The following is a 17874-nucleotide window of genomic DNA, read 5'->3' as shown; positions in this document are numbered from 1 at the left end:
CCTGGCTCCATCATTCCTAAACTGTGTGCCTGTGGGCAGGTTACTTACTATGCCTCCATTTCCGAATCCATAAAAAACAGACAAGAAGCATACAAAATTTATATTTAGCATAGGAAATTACTAGCAGTAAGGGCTCAAACATTATGCCACAAATGACCACGCACATGTAGAGCACTTCTTCAAGCTTTTAAATTCCTGTATTAGACTGCCATTCCTGGCCCAACTTCCTTCAACTGTAAAGTGATGGGGCTGGTCTAGATGAATGTCTCACAGACATCAGAGATGTCATGGACCAGGGGCGGGGAATAATACCAGGTGTCAACTTTTATTTTGCCAATTAAGGAGATTTAAAAATTAAGACTTGTGACATCACCTTTTCATTTTTACAATCTTGAAATATCCTTTTTAAAAAGTGGGAAAGATCATCTCAGACTCAAAGATGGTACTTGAAAAAGCCCACTACATCATTTTTCTCATTTCTCCGTGGACTGGTAAAAACTTGGTCCATAATCACAGTCCAACATTAAAAATCCTATCATTTCAAGTTTATCCCTTAAAAATTAGGTGCTACATTGTTAATCAAATTTCATCTTGGAGAAGTACTAAAATGAACTACTCATTTGGCCTAAAAGTAGGTTCAGAGGTTGGGTATCAACACCTTTCAAACTCTATCCTGATTAAATGGAGAATCTATAAAGTAGTCACATTTCATAGCACTGTAAAGCAATACTGAAAAATCCTGTGAAACCTAGGGATACCCTTAATATACTTAGAAAAGCAGGGAGAAGCAGGTGAGTCTTAGCCTTAGGAAACAGGATAGGCTGAAATCTGAGTTGGGTTTTGGTCTGCATTTAGTGATCACAAGCAAAAGCTTCATGCCCATGATTAAAGATAGCCTCTGGATAAGAAGAAAAAAAAGAATAGATTTTTAAAAAGATTTTATTATTTTTTCAAATGTTTTATTTATTTTTGAGAGAGAGAACGCAAGCAGGGGACAGAGGATCTGAAGTGGGCTCCATGCTGACAGCAGTGAGCCCAGTGCAGGGTTTGAACTCATGAACCAAACCGTGAGATCATGACCTGAGCTGAAGTCAAATGCTCAACCAACTGAGCCACTGGGGTGCCCCTTTTAATTTTATTTTTTAGTAATCTCTACACCCAATGTGGAACTCAAATTCACCACCCTGAGATCAAGAGTCACATGCTTCACCAACTGAGCCAGCCAAGCGCCCCTAAAAAAGAATGGAGTTTTGTTTTTTTTTAATTTTTTTTTAACGTTTATTTATTTTTGAGACAGAGAGAGACAGAGCATGAACAGGGGAGGGGCAGAGACAGAGGGAGACACAGAATCTGAAACAGGCTGCAGGCTCTGAGCGGTCAGCACAGAGCCCGATGCGGGGCTCGAACTCACGGGCCGTGAGATCATGACCTGAGCCGAAGTCCCAAAGTCGGACACTTAACCGACCAAGCCACCCAGGTGCCCCAAGAATGGAGTTTTTAAAAAGAAGAACAAAAAGAACAAAGCTGGAAGTATCATTCTTCTGGATGTTAAACTCTACAAAGCTATAGTAATCAAAACAGTATGGTACTGGCACAAAAATAGACACACAGATCAATGTAACAGAATAGAGAGTCCAAAGAAAAACTACTTCTTACACGGTCAATTAGTCTATAACAAAGGAGGCAAGAATATATAATGGAGAAAAAGACAGTCTTTTCAATTAGTGGTATTGGCAAAACCAGACTCTCTTCTATATTAAAATAAACTCAAAGTGGGTTAAAGCCTTAAATGTAAGACTTGAAACATAAAACTCCTAGAAGAAAACAGGCAGTAAGCTCTTTGACATTGACTTTAGCCTGTTTCCTCAGGCAAGGACAACAAAAGCAAAATAAACAAATGTCACTATATCAAACTAAAAAGTTTTCATACAGTGAAGGAAATCATCAATACAATGAAAGGCAACCTACTGAATGAGAGAAGATATTTGCTAATGATATATCCAATATGGGGTTAACATCCAAAATATATAAAGAACTCATGCAACGCAATATAAACTTTTTTCAATTAAAAAATGGGCAGAGGACCTGACTAGACATTTAAAAAAATTTTTTTTTTACATTTATTTATTTTTGAGAAACAGAGTGAGACAAAGTGTGAGTGGGGGAGGGGCAGAGAGAGAAGGAGACACAGAATCTGAAGCAGGCTCCAGGCTCTGAGCAAGCGGTCAGCACAGAGCCTGATGCGGGGCTCGAACTCACGGACCATGGGATCATGACCTGAGTCGAAGTCGGACGCGTAACCGACTGAGCCACCCAGGTGCCCCATGACTAGACATTTTTCTAAGAATACATGCAGCTGGTCAACATGAAAAGATGCTCAACATCACTAATCATCAGGGAAATACAAAACAATACCACAATGAGATATCACCTCACGCCTGTCAGAATGGCTAGTCCCCAAAAGACAAGAAATAGCAAATGTTGGTGAAAATGTGGAGAAAAGTGAACCCTTATGCACTGTTGGTGGGGACATACATTGGTATAGCCTCTATGGAAAACAGTATGGAGGTTCCTCAAAAAAATTAAAAATAGGAAAAAAAATAGAACTACCATATGATCCAGCAATTTCACTTCTAGGTATTTATCTGAACAAAATGAAAACACTAATTCAAAAACACATATGTACCCCTATGTTAATCACATTATTTACAATGGCCAAGATATGGAAGCAACCCAAGTGTCCATTGATAAATGAATAAAGATGGGGTATGTGTACACACACACGAACACACACACACACACACACGAATATTACTCAGCCACACACAAAACATGAAAGCTTGCTATTTGCAACAACACAGATGTGGAGGGTATTATGCTAAATTAAATAAGTCAGAGAAAGATAAATACTATAGGATTTCACTTATATGGAATCTAGAAAACAAAAAAAAATGAACAAAGAAAACAAAATAGAAACAGACTCCTATATACAGGAAACAAACTGCAGGTTACCAGAGTGGGGAGGGGTTGTGGGTATGCATAATGGGTGAAGGGGATTAAGAGGTACAAACTGCCAGTTATAAAATAAATCATGGGGATATAATACATAGCACAGATAATATTGTTGATAACGTAAAAACTTTGTTTGGGTCACCAGGGTGGCTCAGACGGTTAAGTGTCCACTTTGGCTTAGGTCATGATCTCTACTTCGTGAGTTCAAGCGCCCCATCAGGCCCTCTGCTGTCAGCACAGTGCCTGCTTCAGATCCTCTGTCTCCCTCTCTCTCTCTCTCTCTCTCACACACACTCTCTCTAAAATAAACATTAAAAAAAAACTTTGGTGACAGGTGGTAACGGTACCTTTGTGGTGACCATTTCATAATGTACATAGATATCAAATCACTATGTTATATACCTGAAACTTAGAATAGTGTAGGTCAATTATGCTTCAATTTAAAAAATGAATGGAGGACACTTAGGGTGTTTTACTTTGCACTGATGCAATGGTAATTCCAATTTGATATTTTTGTCCAATTGTAGAAGGCAGTGTATCACCACCCCTTAGCAAAACAAGACAAGACAAAACATTCTCTGAAAGCAGGAGTCTAGCTGCTACCAAGTTCTTGTTCTGGAGCATTCCCAGATGAAGGGCCCAGAATGACATTTCTACTTTACCCTATATAGTACTACAGTTTTAATTCACTTGAGAGAATGGTAGATCTGCTTAGTGTTTCTACAACATTCCATAAAGGAAGGAGAAAGGAGAAGAGAAAATGAAAATAATACAGGGGCAAACAATTTGTTATGTTCAGGCCAAACCCCTGTAATCCTTATAATCAGAAAATTTTACAGCTAGAAGAGAGGTACTGAGAAAACTTGGGGCTCATACGTTACAAGACTTGTCCAAATAACTACAGCGATTTAATGGCAGAGCCAAGATTCTTCAGTTTTTCTGTACTCCGGTCTGAGGGTGTTTGTTTTTAATGTTTGTTTTTGAGAGAGAGAGAGAGAGAGAGAGAGACAGAGAATGTGCAGGGGAGGAGCAGAGAGGGAGACACAGAATCGGAAGCAGGCTCCAGGCTCCGAGCTGTCAGTGCAGAGCCCGATGTGGGGCTCAAACTCACAAACTGTGAGATCATGACCTGAGCTGAAGTCAGAGGCTTAACTGACTGAGCCACCCAGGTGCCCCCGTTTGTTAAGTTTCTTTATTTTGAGAGAGAGAGAGAGAGAGAGAGAGAGAGCAAGGGAGGAGCAGAGAAAGAGAGAAGATCCCAAGCAGGCTCTGCCCTACCAGTGCAGAGCCTGACATGGGGCTTAAACCCATGAACTGTGAGATCATGACCTGAACAGGAATCAAGAGTCGGACACTTAACCGACTGAGCCACCCGGGCACCCCACTCGTCTAGTTTTTGACCTCCAAACTAATGGTTCTCAACCATGGTTACACATGAGAATTATCTAGAGCTTTTAAATGCCCAGGCTATATATACTCCAAGCTAACTGAATTAGAAATTGTGGCAGGGGCACCTAGGTATCAGTATTTTTTAGTTTCTGATGGGAAGCCATGGTTAAGAACCACCATCCTAGACCATGATGCCCCCTTCCCCTCCCCACCAAAGACAAACAAGGCACAGATAAGGATTCTGTGAACACATTTATTAAGACCACCTACCACAACCTCTTGGCAACTACCACAAACTCCAGGCCATATGAATTCTAGCCAAGGTCATATTTGCTACCCATGACCACTAGGTACCACGACCACTAGATTACATAGTATTATAGAACAGAACTATGATAGCTTCATTTAACCCAAACTGAAATTGTTTTTCACAATCAAGAATGTTTTCTTGCCTGAAATGTTACAAATGATGCATCCGAGTCCAGCTTTAATCTGGAGCTGAAGGGGCCATGATTGTAGAACCAAGCAATTAGCCCTGAAGCTGCCGCTTGGGCCACTGACACCGCAGTAGCTCCATTCTGTTTTTCAAGCAGTGGGCAGCAGCGGCCCTTATTCCACCTCCAAACCAGCCCTCACCCGATCTCCAGCTTCTTGCGGGTCTCAACGTTTCTCAGGACAGCACATAACCTCATAGCTACCGCATCAGGACGTTAACTCATAAAAACTTACTACAAAAGTTTTTAAAATGTTTATTTGTATTAAGGAGTGCAAGAGTACAAAGAAACTTAGGCATCTGGGCCCTTGTTTCCCTACTATTCACATTAGTTTGGTAAAAGGAGATTAACATTAAAGGGAGTGGAAGAAATGAATATAAATATATCCAGGGTAGCCCAATCCTCTAATTCACTAAAGGATGAACTGAAATTGGCCCAAAACACATTTACGTGTGAGTCTACAGAAATTACATTCCCTTTAACTTCTCTAGACCTGTGTGGAAAAGGGAAGTGGACAACATTTATATTACAAGACAGCAATCTTTTATTGAAACATTTTTTTTTTGTCTAAAACTACACATGGAGATTAATCTCTTGTTCATAAATTAGGGTAAGTCTAACATCACTATTCCAAACCAGTATTATTTACAAAAATGAACCTTTTCTGTATCACCAGGTTCATGGAAATAAATTTTAAACCAACTTCAGTCTAGCCTTTAAAAATCTTCCTGCCATCAAACGGCCAGCAACCCTCATGGGTAAGGGGCAGCCTTTTGACAGCAACATTCATCATTCGCCAGGAATGTAGAACCACAAGTGAACAACAACAAAAAGTTTAAATCATTCCAAACAATTCCTATTTGCTTTCCAAAAGCATGCTTTGTCTAATTCTCCCTTTCTATACAGACATGGGGAGAGGGACCCCAGAGAGCACAGTAATGTTAATTAAATTAACCTCTTATCAAAGTGAACAAGATGGTTTAGTGTGTGTACAGATGAACTGCTGCGGATGACATTAGGAAATAATAAAGTAAACTTTAAGCCCCACTAACAGGAACCCCAATAAGTGGCCAGCTCACATAGACACTTTTAATCTGGATCAAATGTGCAGTGTTTCACTTTCCAGTTAAGTACACTGTCTTAATCTTTCAAAGCAGAAAGAGAATAGGCTTCTTGGGAATTCAAATTAAAATGTTAAATAATAAAAAGTACTGGCTTATAATATAGTTTCTCACAGACTCCGCTGCGCTGGGTGTCAGAAAGAAATTCTATCTCAGTTGCTAGTAAAAAGGTGAATCTAGTATACACACAAAATGACAGCATTACAAGACTGTAGTGTCACCTGTCAAAACAAGAACATCTAGAATGGAATTTTCAGTAAACACTTGGGATGAAGGGTGATCAGAACACAAGAGAAAGCAAAATCCACATAAATTAATTCTGAATTTGAGAAATCAATAAAATGTATACGTAAATTGATAAATACTGTCTCCATAGGCCACTAATTCCAAGGACTAGTTAGTAGTTATTTTCTAACTAAATTATTACAGGACATTCTGGTGTATGCTCTCTTCTTGTGATCAGTTTGTTCTGGCAAGACTCCATGAAGCACGTGCCCTTGAAAACAGCTCAGCAGAAGGCGGCTCTGAGGCAATCACTTCATTTATAAATTTGCCAGATAATAAGTACCAAGATTACAATAATCACTGACAGGACAAGCACCAGGATACAGATCTTCTTGCGAGATTTTTTCTGAGGAGAAAAACAGGTAAGGAGACACTCGTGAAACAAGTAAAATTCTTCTTATCTAAGACTCCAAGGTGTTTCATAAATCTGCCTCTTTGTAATTCAAAATGAATTCTATCCATGCATGAATACGGAGAGAGGCATGCCCCAAATCTCGACAGTTATCAGCAGCAGGAGGCAACAGTACGAGTTCTAGTTCCTAACACATTTTTGCAAAGGGATTGTTTATACCTCTGCTGCTAGGCATTAGTTGTAGTAAAATAAGTTACTTGTGCATGTGTATTTTAATAAACGTTTTATGCCTGTTATAAAATTTTATGTTTGTTGTAAAAAATACAGACAAGCAGAAAGAAAATAATCACCTACGGATAAAACTGCTGACATTTTGATTCTATTTCCTTATGATTTTTATCGATGCATATCGTTATTTGACAGAATTGGGATCATACTGTATGATGTTTTTCTCACTTAACATTTTAGCATAAAAATTTAATTCCCACACAATATAATATTGAGTGGATGTGTGTAATTTACTTCATAATTCCTTTACTGTTTGACACTAAAGTTGCCATCACTCAGTTTTTAAAAGGAAACACTATTATTAAATACAGATTACTTTAAGAACATTTCTGGGTAAAATATAACTAACCCAGGAACATGGAAAATGGCTGAAATGCTGTCTATTTCTAAAAAGCAATATAGCACCAAACAGAGAGGAAATGAACAGTAGCTCCTTCAGCGTGTTTGAGACAAAGATCCAGATAAATGTCACAAATCCGGAGTTTCAGCTAATATGTAAAAGAGTATCATTTCATACAAAGTACAACAATTAACTTCTACTTATTCATAGAAAAAGAACCCCCAAATGATAAACCCCTAATGATTCACAAATAGCAGCTGGAATTGATTTTATGTCCATCCTCTGTGGCAACAGTCAACATAAAGTATCTGCAAAGTCCTACTTTGTACCTATTACTATACTAATCGAAACAAATTTTAGCTGCTCAGAATATAAAATTAGCCTTATGCCAGATTTAGGTATCATGCTACCTTATGGGGTTAGCCTCGTAGCAGTGAAGCTCCTGTGTAAGTTTATTCAAGGTTTGATGTCTTTTTGTAGATTTCTCTGTGGAGGAAAATACTAAAAACGGAACTGGGACAGCAATTATGACCACTTGCCTCCAGCTCAAACCTAACAGGCAAAAGGCTGCAGCTGTTCTGAACGTGTCAATGAGCTGTGATGGCCCATAAATCTGCAGCACAGGGACTTTCTTTGGTACCTGCTTTTACCTGATAGTAGGCAGCTCGCTGTAACTGATCAGTGGCTCTTTCTACATGTACCTCTGAGCTTTCCACATTGGCTTCTATGCTGTCTGCAAAGAAAAAGAAGGGTAGTGGATGATTTTACCACACTCGATGTTTCAAGATGGCACATTAAACACACTCCTGATATTGTGGGTTCTGGTTTGACCACCATCTATCCAGCTATCCAGCCATGAAATCAAAAGTTACTAACTGGGTAAGAGAATAAGCTCTATTCTTTGGAAATAAATACTGAACTCTTTTTGTGGTAAAGGGTTATGAAGTATGCAACTGACCCACAAATGCTTCAGAAAAAAATCATGTATACACATATATATTTTAGAGAGAAAGACTTAGAGCAAATATAAAGCAAATGGGGTAGAACGTTATGAAGAGGTAAATCCGGGTAAAGGTTACAAAAGAGTTCCTGTAGTATTTTTATTTTTGCAACTTTTCTAAACTTGAAAGTGTTTCCAAATAAAAAAGCTTAAAAAAAGAGTTACTAATCCCAAAATTGTGCAAGTTTCTGGAGATAAAAGCTGGGAAGCCAACAGCTATTTTCCTAAACAGCCAAAGACTTAAAAAGAGGCTATGGAGGGGTGCCTGGGTGGCTCAGTCGGTTGAGCGTCCGGCTTTGGCTCAGGTCATGATCTCACGGTTTGTGAGTTCGAGCCCCGAGTCGGGCTCTGTGCTGACCGCTCAGAGCATGGAGCCTGTTTTGGATTCTGTGTCTCCTTCTCTCTCTGCTCCTCTCCTGATCACATTCTGTCTCTCTCTCTCTCAAAAATAAACAAACATTAAAAAATAAATAAATAAAAATAAAAAGACGCTATGGCAAGTGAGCTGAGTACTCATGGGGGTCTCACTTTTGCATCTACATTTGACACTATAAGAAAAGGGCTAAGAAAATGAATTTAATAATTTTAATTTTTATTTATTAAAAATTTTTTTTAAACATTTATTCATTTTTGAGAGACAGAGACAGAGTGCGAGCAGGGGAGGGGCAGAGAAAGAGAGGGAGACACAGAATCTGAAGCAGGCTCCAGGCTCTGAGCTGTCAGCACAGAGCCCAATGCGGGGCTCAAACTCGTGAACCATGAGATCATGACCTGAGCTGAAGTCGGATGCCCAACTGACTGAGCCACCCAGGTGCCCCAAATTTAATAATTTTTAAATGGCATTCCTAAATTCCTAAGACACATCTTACTGACTTCTTCATACACAAATACTACTATTAACTCACCTTATGGTAAAGGTATCAATGATACATACCAATTAGATCACCCTGATCATGGATCATCATGGCCAAATCTTTAAATATCTGATTGACATCCAAAATGTCAGCCTAAGGAACACAAAAAATAATTAATATTAGGCAACATGTTAGACAATTCAGTTCCTCTACTTAGCTAAAATTTTGGCTATAAACATAACACGTGTTTCTAAGGCTCATAAGTCATGCTTTCTCCACAAACTGAAAATGAAAAATAATGTTAATTAACATTTACTAAATGCCTACTATGTGCCAAGAACTATACCAGGTAGATAATTCAGCACAGACTCTTAGAGTCTGAATGTCAGCTAGAGAGGACCCACAGTCTTGCTGTGTGAATTTAATCCTCCACAGTCTTGTACCATTTGGGGCCAGCCCCTCTAAAATGTGGATAATGACGGTACCCATCTCATACTAAAGCACAGAAGTACTAAATAAATTGATATAAAGTTCTCAGAACTGTGTGATAAGCATTTCATAAGTGTTAGCTATTATTAATCATTACTTCGTTGGTACCCATGACAACAAAATGAAACATATATTATCCCCATTGTACAGAAAACTGGGGCTCAGAGAGGTTTATGACTTGTCCCGAGGTCTCAAAGATAGCTAGTGGCAGAGCTGAGAACGAAAAGTTCATGATATTTTCATTATGTTACTATGCCTCTATGATATTTACATTAACTATTCAGTAACTGTATGAAGTCAAGTATCTCTGAGGATAATAAGGCTCAGAGAGGTTATATAACTGGTCACAAAGCTGGTCAGTGAGGAAACTAAGCGTTGGGGCCAGAATATCTCTACAGCCTACGCTCTTTTTTTTTTTTTTCCTTATAAGTAGGCTCCGCGGAGCTCAGTATGGAGCCTATCACGAGGCTCGAACTCATGACTCTGAGATCAAGACCTAAGCTGGGATCGAGAGTCGGACGCCTACCTGACTGAGCCATCCAGGTGCCCCAAGTCCAGGCTCTTTCAATTGCAATATACTGCTTCTCGGAATGGCACAATAAAAAACAATGCCTTGAAAGCCATGACTTCCTAATCATAGCTTAGCAAGACTAGTTCTTACCAGCACCTCAAAACCTCAATTACTTGCTAAGAGTCTACTGTAGTTGGGACAGTCTGCTAGTTGCTGTAGATACAGAAAGACTGACTAGCTACTGGGGTGGGATGGAAGAGGGTGGGATCAGTACTTTCCTTTATAAGTCATTATATAGGAAGTGACTAGTAAATAGTACAGTAAGGAGTGTAGAGAAAGGCTTGCAGAAGAAGTAGGACTTGAGTTGTACCTTAAAGCAAAAGAGAAGCCATATAAACAAAAAGTTAACAGAGTTAAAGAGCAAAGAGCCCAGTTTGGTTACAACACAGGTATGCAATTGTGATTTATAATAAGAAGTATATATTTAGTCTTCATCCTGTTCCTGGAGCAGAGCTGTTAAAACCCTTGAAATTTCCTGAGTGATAAGAGAGATAAAATTATCTCTCGTTATTCATAAGAAACCCCTTTCAACCACACCTAGGCTTATGTTAAGAACAAGGCTTTTGGGGGCGCCTGGGTGGCTCAGTCAGTTAGGCGGCCGACTTCGGCTCAGGCCATGATCTCGTGGTCCGTGAGTTCGAGCCCTACGTCGGGCTCTGTGCTGACAACTCAGAGCCTGGAGCCTGCTTCGGATTCTGTGTCTCCCTCTCTCTCTCTGACCCTCTTAATTCATGCTCTGTCTCTCTCTGTCTCAAAAATAAATAAACGTTAAAAAAAAAAAAAAAAAAGAACAAGGCTTTGGAAAGCCCCTCAGGCTGGGGGCTGGTTGCCAGGGGAACCAATCTTCTCATCAGAGGGGTCGGAGGTTGACTCAACCACCAATAGCCAATGATTTAATCAACCATGCCTACATAACGAAGCCTCCACAAAAATACTAAATGGCAGGACTGAGAACACTGCTGGGTTGGTGAGCACAGAGGTCCTGGTAGAGTGGTGCACGTGGAGATGGCATGGAAGCTCCACACCCATTCCCCTGTGCATCTCTTCATCTGGCTGCTCCTGAGCTGTAACCTTTTATGATAAAGCAGTAACCTACTGTTTTCCTAAGCTCTAAGCTGCTCTAGCAAATTAATCAAAGCCAAGGCCATGAGAACCTCCAATTGACAGCCTGTCAGAAGCACAGGTAACAACCTAGACTTACAACTGGCTTCCCAAGTTGTGGAGAGGATGCAGTCTTGTGGGATTGAGCCCTTAACCTGTGGGATCTGATGCTAACTCCAGGTAGACAGTGTCAGAATTGGGTTAAATTGTAAAACACCCAGCTGGTGTTACAGAATTGCTTCATGTGGATAAAGCCCACGTTTGGTGGCCAGAAATGTTAGAAGTGCAGTGTGAGAATCGAGGAGACACAACACTGTGTTGTTTTTCCATTAGAATAGGGTTTGTGGGGCACCTGGTGGTTCAGCCTTTTAAGTGTCCAACTTCGGCTCAGGTCGCAATCTCACGGTTCGTGGGTTTGAGTCCTGCATTGGGCTCAGCACTGATGGTGCAGAGCCTGCTTGGGATTCTTTCTCTCCCCCTCTCTCTCTGCCCCTCCCCCACTTGTGTGCATGCGTGTGCGTGTGTGTGTGTGTGTGCGCGCACGCTCTCTCTCAAAATAAATAAATAAACTTAAAAAAAGAAAAAAGAATAGGGTTTGTACAGTAGATGTAGGAAATGACTGGAGAGGAAAATCCAGCCCCAGTTAAGGCATTTGGACTTAATGTTCCTGAATCTGTCAAGTGCCCACTATGCTCCTGACATCCACCACCTTACACTCCTTTCCTTAGCTCCATGTCTCACTCGACTTAGAACAGTATTTCTAATGTCAGAGAACCAAGTTGATGATTAGTTGCAGTAGGTGAAAAAGAGAAAAAATAAGACATCTTTGAAGACAATAAAATCATCACAGTTGAGGATGAATTGTTCCATCTCAACACAGGCACTTAAAAAAAATTAAAAAAGGGGCGCCTGGGTGGCGCTGTCGGTTAAGCATCCGACTTCAGCCAGGTCACGATCTTGCAGTCCATGAGTTCAAGCCCCGCGTCAGGCTCTGGGCTGATGGCTCGGAGCCTGGAGCCTGTTTCCAATTCTGTGTCTCCCTCTCTCTCTGCCCCTCCCCCATTCATGCTCTGTCTCTCTCTGTCCCAAAAATAAATAAACGTTGAAAAAAAAAATTAAAAAAGAAAATAAAAAGTGAAAAAAATTACAAATAAAAATTAGTAAAAATTATATACGTGTGTGTGTGTGTGTGCGTGTGTGTGTGTGTGTGTGTGTCTCAGTCACTTAAGCTTTCAACTTCGGTTCAGGTCACAATCTCACCATTCATGAGTTCAAGCCCCATGTCAGGCTTTGTGCTGACAGCTCAGTGCCTGGAGCCTGCTTTGGATCCTGTGTTTTCCTCTCTCTCTGCCCCTCCCCCACTTATACTCTGTCTCTCTATCTCAAAAATAAATAAATATTTAATATATACACACACATATATTTTTATTTTAAATATATATATAAATATATATATTAAATATATATATAAATATTTTATATATATAATATATTATATATATTATATATATAAAACACAGGAGCGCCTGGTTGGGTGTCCAATTTTGGGTCAGGTCATGATCTCTCAGTTTGTGAGTTCGTGCCCCACATTGTCTCTGCTGTCAGCCCAGAGTCTGCTTCGGATCCTCTTTTTCTCTCTCTCTCTGCCCTTTCTCTGCTCATGCTTTCTCTCTCAAAAATAAATAAACATTAAAAAAAAATAAACACAAACACCAATGGTCTCTAGGGCAGTGAGTCTCTACCCTGAATGTCCATTATAATCACCTGGTAGGTTTGTTAAAAAAAAAAAAAAAAAATCTATGCCCAGGGCTTCTTGTGGATATCTGCCCATTTTTAACATACAAAAAATAGGAATTTCACAAAATCGAAACTAATAGTTGGTGGGCAAGGGAGGACAGCTGAGCATTTGGAAAAAAAATCTCCAAGTGACACTAAGGTACAGTCAGAGTTCAGAGCCACTGCCACAGCTGAAGGTCATAGAGGCGCTCCAAGTTTCTCCTCTCTACAGCCCCCCTCTCCCCACTGCCCCCAGGGATGGCAGTCTTCTAGCTGCGTGGAGGAGAAAACTCCTTAAGTTTAAGAATATACTGGTCATGGGGTTGCTGTGGGTGGCTCAGTTGGTTGAGCATCCGACTTTGGCTCTGGTCATGATCTCCCAGTTTGTGAGTTTGAACCCCACACTGGTTCTCTGCTGTCAGTGCGGAGCCTGTTTCAGATCTTCTGTTCCCCTTTCTCTCTGCCCTTCCCCCACTTGTGTGTGCTCATGCTCTCTCTCTCTCTCTCTCTCAAAAATAAATAAACATAAAAAAAAAAAGTATATGCTGGTCACTACATAAGTTAAGGTTAACCTGAAAATCAGGTAAGAAAGGCCTCGAGACCTTTCCCTCAACCCCCACCTCAAAAACTGTTCCTGTTTCTCTGCACTGAACTCATATCCACAACCTGGGACTGGACTTTGGGAGGCACAAAAATTAAGCAAACTTTTTGGTCTGCCTTTATTCTGAGGTACTCAGATTAAGCAAAGGGGCTCTCTCCATAGACTACTACCTGATCTAGAAGTTGACACAGAGGTCTAGGGGCAAAGTATTAACGAGCAATAAAATATATGTTTGCCTTGCTCTGTTCTTCATGCCTTGCTCTGTCATTCTCGTGGACACCATGTAAGACATGGTAATTGAAGAAAGGATTTGAGTCTTTTTGGGCACCGTGGCCGGTACTGTCGTAAGAGTAGTTCAAATTCGCCATGATTACACTGAGATATAATATACAAATCACATAAGGACTCATTTCATGCTTTTTCATAATCACTGAGAAAAAATCCAGGCGGGTTAGAGTGCAGATACATGGAGTCAAACAAACAACACAACCTGGCTCTCACCTCCAGCTGCCGAATTGCTGTTTCTCTCTCTTTAATAAGTTCCAGATCCTGTTCAGTGATGGCCACCTCATCCTCCTGGCTCTGCATCTGGTTCCACTCCTCATGGCTGCAAGGAGACAAGCACATTAGTTGATTCCTCCTCTCTAAGGTGTACACAAGACGCCTACAACATCTCGACTACCAGCAGAGCCTATCCAAGGACACTACTAGGGCTCGAACGCCTCTGGTATCAATACAAAGTCCTTGAGGGCCATGTTCTTCCCATCTGGAGGCGAAGAGCTGATAACACCAAGAAAACAAAGTCTCAGCTCCCATGGGCAAAACAGAGATGAAGCAGGATTATAAGGGACGGGACTCCTTGCTATTTTCCAGCTGGGGGTACACATTCTGCAATCTTGCCAGGGCTTACTAGACAAGGAAAGCGGACAGAGACTTGAAGTCAATGAAGCATACTGGCCCATCCCCTCTCAAAGTGCAAGCTGTGTTGGTCTCCCGGGTACTAAATGGGTGGAGGAGAGCAGGCTAAGTGATCTGTCAGTGCTTTTCCAATTTGTCTAACAGAATCACATCCTCTGGTTTTCAGAAAATTCCTTGAGGTTATGCTTTGGGTTAAATGCCTCTCAAAAGAAAACTAAAATAAAAAGCTAGTGAAATGTTTTAACTCTTCTTTTCAGGTACCATATTTAGAAAAAAGGCACACTACATATTATACTAGACATAAAACACTTTGGAAATCCAGTATTAAGCATTTTCCCAATAGTAGGCATAAATCAGACATCATCTCCACAGTATTTAAAGGGTTTCCTCCATGCGCTAGAGATACAAAACTGAATAAAATAGATCCCACCAGGCACACCTTTGAGGTGCTCACAGTGTAGTGGGGAGAGACAGATACGTACCTATGATAAAGCATTTTAAGTTCTGAATACCACAAATACATTTCTATGCAACTGGTTAATTCCGTTTGGAGAAGTGAAAAAAGAAGATGTCTTTCAGGTGCAAATTGTTTGCTTTTTTTCTTGTACTGCTCCTAAAAGAATGAGCTGCTTCCGTTTTACAGATGGGTAAACAGAGACCCAAGAACTTTGAAAAACTTAAGTCTGAATTAGAGGTAAAATCCTAATCTGTAGATTCATGTGTTAATACTCACTGCTAGGGAGCCAAGCTCTCTTCCCAACACAAAGACATCAGGGATTCCTTTGGCTTTTTTATTCACCTTGAAATTATTCCTTCCCTAATTCAAAGATCTTAGAAAAGCCCACGGTTTTGACTTTTTAACTTTATTTGGTGGATTATAAATTACTCACCCCACATCTCCCTTTATTTTTCCTTCTTTTCTGTATTGTTTTTTAAAATTAGAGGTAAGTAAAACGTACAGAATCCCATCTCTACCAGCCAGCAGGCTGTATGGATAATTCCTTACCCATCAAATGAGACGAGCTGCTCCTCTCTTTGCCTCTCCTCCGCCTAGAAAGCAGATGGCATTATTGCTGTTATCCAGAAATACGTCACAGACACACAAAACAATGCTTCCTTTCGCTACAGTATAAAGAAGCAACATTCCTTGGCTCCAACAGGATCTGTAAGATGACACAGGCCTCTGGCAATCTGTCTCGACTAGGAAATGGGTGTGAAGTAGCTAAAAGCATATCTGGGCTCAGAACGGCACCCCTACTGAACAGGACAGAGAGAACATGGGTAGGAGAGAGGAGTAAACAGTAATCATGATAACCTATTTTACAATCTATATGGAGGCAGAATAAGGGAAAGAGTTGAAAACTTGCAAGGAAACAAACTTTCACAACATGTGAAGATTTTTTTAAATGGACATTTATGGCATATCAGGCACTAAAGTGGCAGACTCAGTTCAAAAATCTGTCTAATGCATATATTAAAAACAAGAAAAGATTTTAAAAGAGCAATCTATTCCAATTAGAAAAATTGCCTTTTTATAATAGCAATAATTAAAAGAGCAAACAAAATGGAGAAAATTTCAAAATTCAACCCATCCAGAGGAACATTGTGAGGTTTTTTTGGTTGTTTTTTTAAATTTTTATTCTTTCCCCAGATCGAGAAAGAAACAAAAACCTTGCTAGTGTCCTCAAGCCTACCTATGTGCCCTTCTCCAATTACAAATCCCCTCCCTTGCCCTTAAAGTAATACTACCTTGACTTTATGGTGATCACTTTCTTGTATTTTTAATACAGTGATATATATCCGTATTTAATATTATTTTACCTGATTTTGAACTTCACATGGAGTTACACTGTTTGTATTCTTTCATGCTTTGATTGGATCACAACCAGATTGTGCCAGATCCATTCCTGATGCTGAATGTAACTGTGGTTCATGCACTTCCTTACTTAGCTGTATATTATAGTATGTGAACACACCATAATGCATTTATCTGTTCTACAACAGATGGACATTCGGAGGTTTCCAATTTTTGACTGCTACAAAAAATGCTGCCGTAAACATTCTAATACATATATCCTGATATAAAAATTTACAGTTTTCTCTAGAACTGATGTGTTCTGAAGTTACAGGCAAAATGTTTTCCAGGGGTTGCTTCACTTCAGACTATAACTGGCCAGGTAGGAAAGTTCCTGTTGTATCGTATCTGTAACAACGACCCTCAGTCTTCACAGAATTTAAAATGTTTGCCCTACTTTTGGACATGAAATAGTACCTCATTGTGGTTTTAATTTGCAGTTTCATAACTACTGAAGAAGTTGAGTACCTCTCCATTTGACCATTATTTAAAATAATACTAAGATGTTATTTGCCGTTTTCACTGTGTTGATGTTTACACTCATGGAACAAAAACAATGGTGGATAAAACTGCTGGCATTTTAATGCAAATGCAAGGCAGTGGCACCAAACTGCACTACTGTTATTGTATTCTTCATCACTATACACAAAAAAGCCAGTTCGTCCTTAATGAAGCCAATAAAATTATAAACTAAGTATATCTCAAGACCTCAATACAGGTCTTTAAAACATTCCGTATGAGACCTGACGTACACACAAAGCACTTCTGTGCTGTACAGAAATCCAATGCTTGTCTCCAGGAAAAGCATATGTGTAATTGAGCTGCTGGCTGAACTAGCTATTTCCTTTTAGGGGACATCATTTTACATATTTAATATAATTTATATATAAAACTGTTACAAACTTTAAAAAATATGTAAACTTTTAATAAAATTTGTCTATATATATAATTACAAACTTCTGTATGTGTGATATATGTATAACAACCTATGGTTATTCACATGGGTATTTGGCAGATAAATTCTTTTTTTCTTTTTTTATGTTTATTTACTTTTGAGACAGAGAGAGACAGAGCATGAGCGGGGGAGGGTTAGAGAAAGGGAGACACAGAATCCGAAGCAGGCTCCAGGCTCTGAGCTGTCAGCACAGAGCCTGATGCGGGGCTTGAACTCCCAGACTGTGAGATCATGACCTGACCTGAAGTTGGATGCTTAACCAACTGAGCCATCCAGGCGCCCCTGGCAGATAAGTTCTTAAAGATAAACCATGTAAGCTTGTCACCTCAAGGACAACCACGGACAATGTGTGTTGCCAGTGATAAAAAATCTAGCTTCCAAGGGCACCTGGGTGGCTCAGTCAGTTAAGCATCCAACTCTTGATCACAGCTCAGGTCACGATCTCATAGTTTGTGAATTCCAGACCCTGATCG

The 17874-nt window shown here is 40.0% G+C and overlaps 1 protein-coding gene across 1 annotated transcript in view; it reads right to left on the bottom strand.

The window, feature by feature from the left end:
* Window positions 1–4640: 4640 nt before the first annotated feature.
* The window catches only part of STX12 (syntaxin 12), a 43848-nt gene continuing 30614 nt past the window's right edge, over window positions 4641–17874 (bottom strand). Inside the window, exons 5-9 of the mRNA XM_040466519.1 lie at window positions 15598–15641; window positions 14175–14280; window positions 9216–9288; window positions 7932–8014; window positions 4641–6647 (exon numbers count right to left, since the gene is read on the bottom strand). Of these exons, the coding sequence (XP_040322453.1) occupies window positions 6555–6647; window positions 7932–8014; window positions 9216–9288; window positions 14175–14280; window positions 15598–15641 (399 nt within the window). The 3' untranslated portion in view covers window positions 4641–6554. The remainder of the gene's footprint in view (window positions 6648–7931; window positions 8015–9215; window positions 9289–14174; window positions 14281–15597; window positions 15642–17874) is intronic.

Source organism: Herpailurus yagouaroundi, unplaced genomic scaffold (assembly GCF_014898765.1).
Source record: "Herpailurus yagouaroundi ecotype Mexico unplaced genomic scaffold, PumYag 77, whole genome shotgun sequence".
In the NCBI taxonomy this organism is placed as follows: Eukaryota; Metazoa; Chordata; class Mammalia; order Carnivora; family Felidae; genus Herpailurus; species Herpailurus yagouaroundi.
This window is presented reverse-complemented; position numbering and strand designations above follow the sequence as displayed.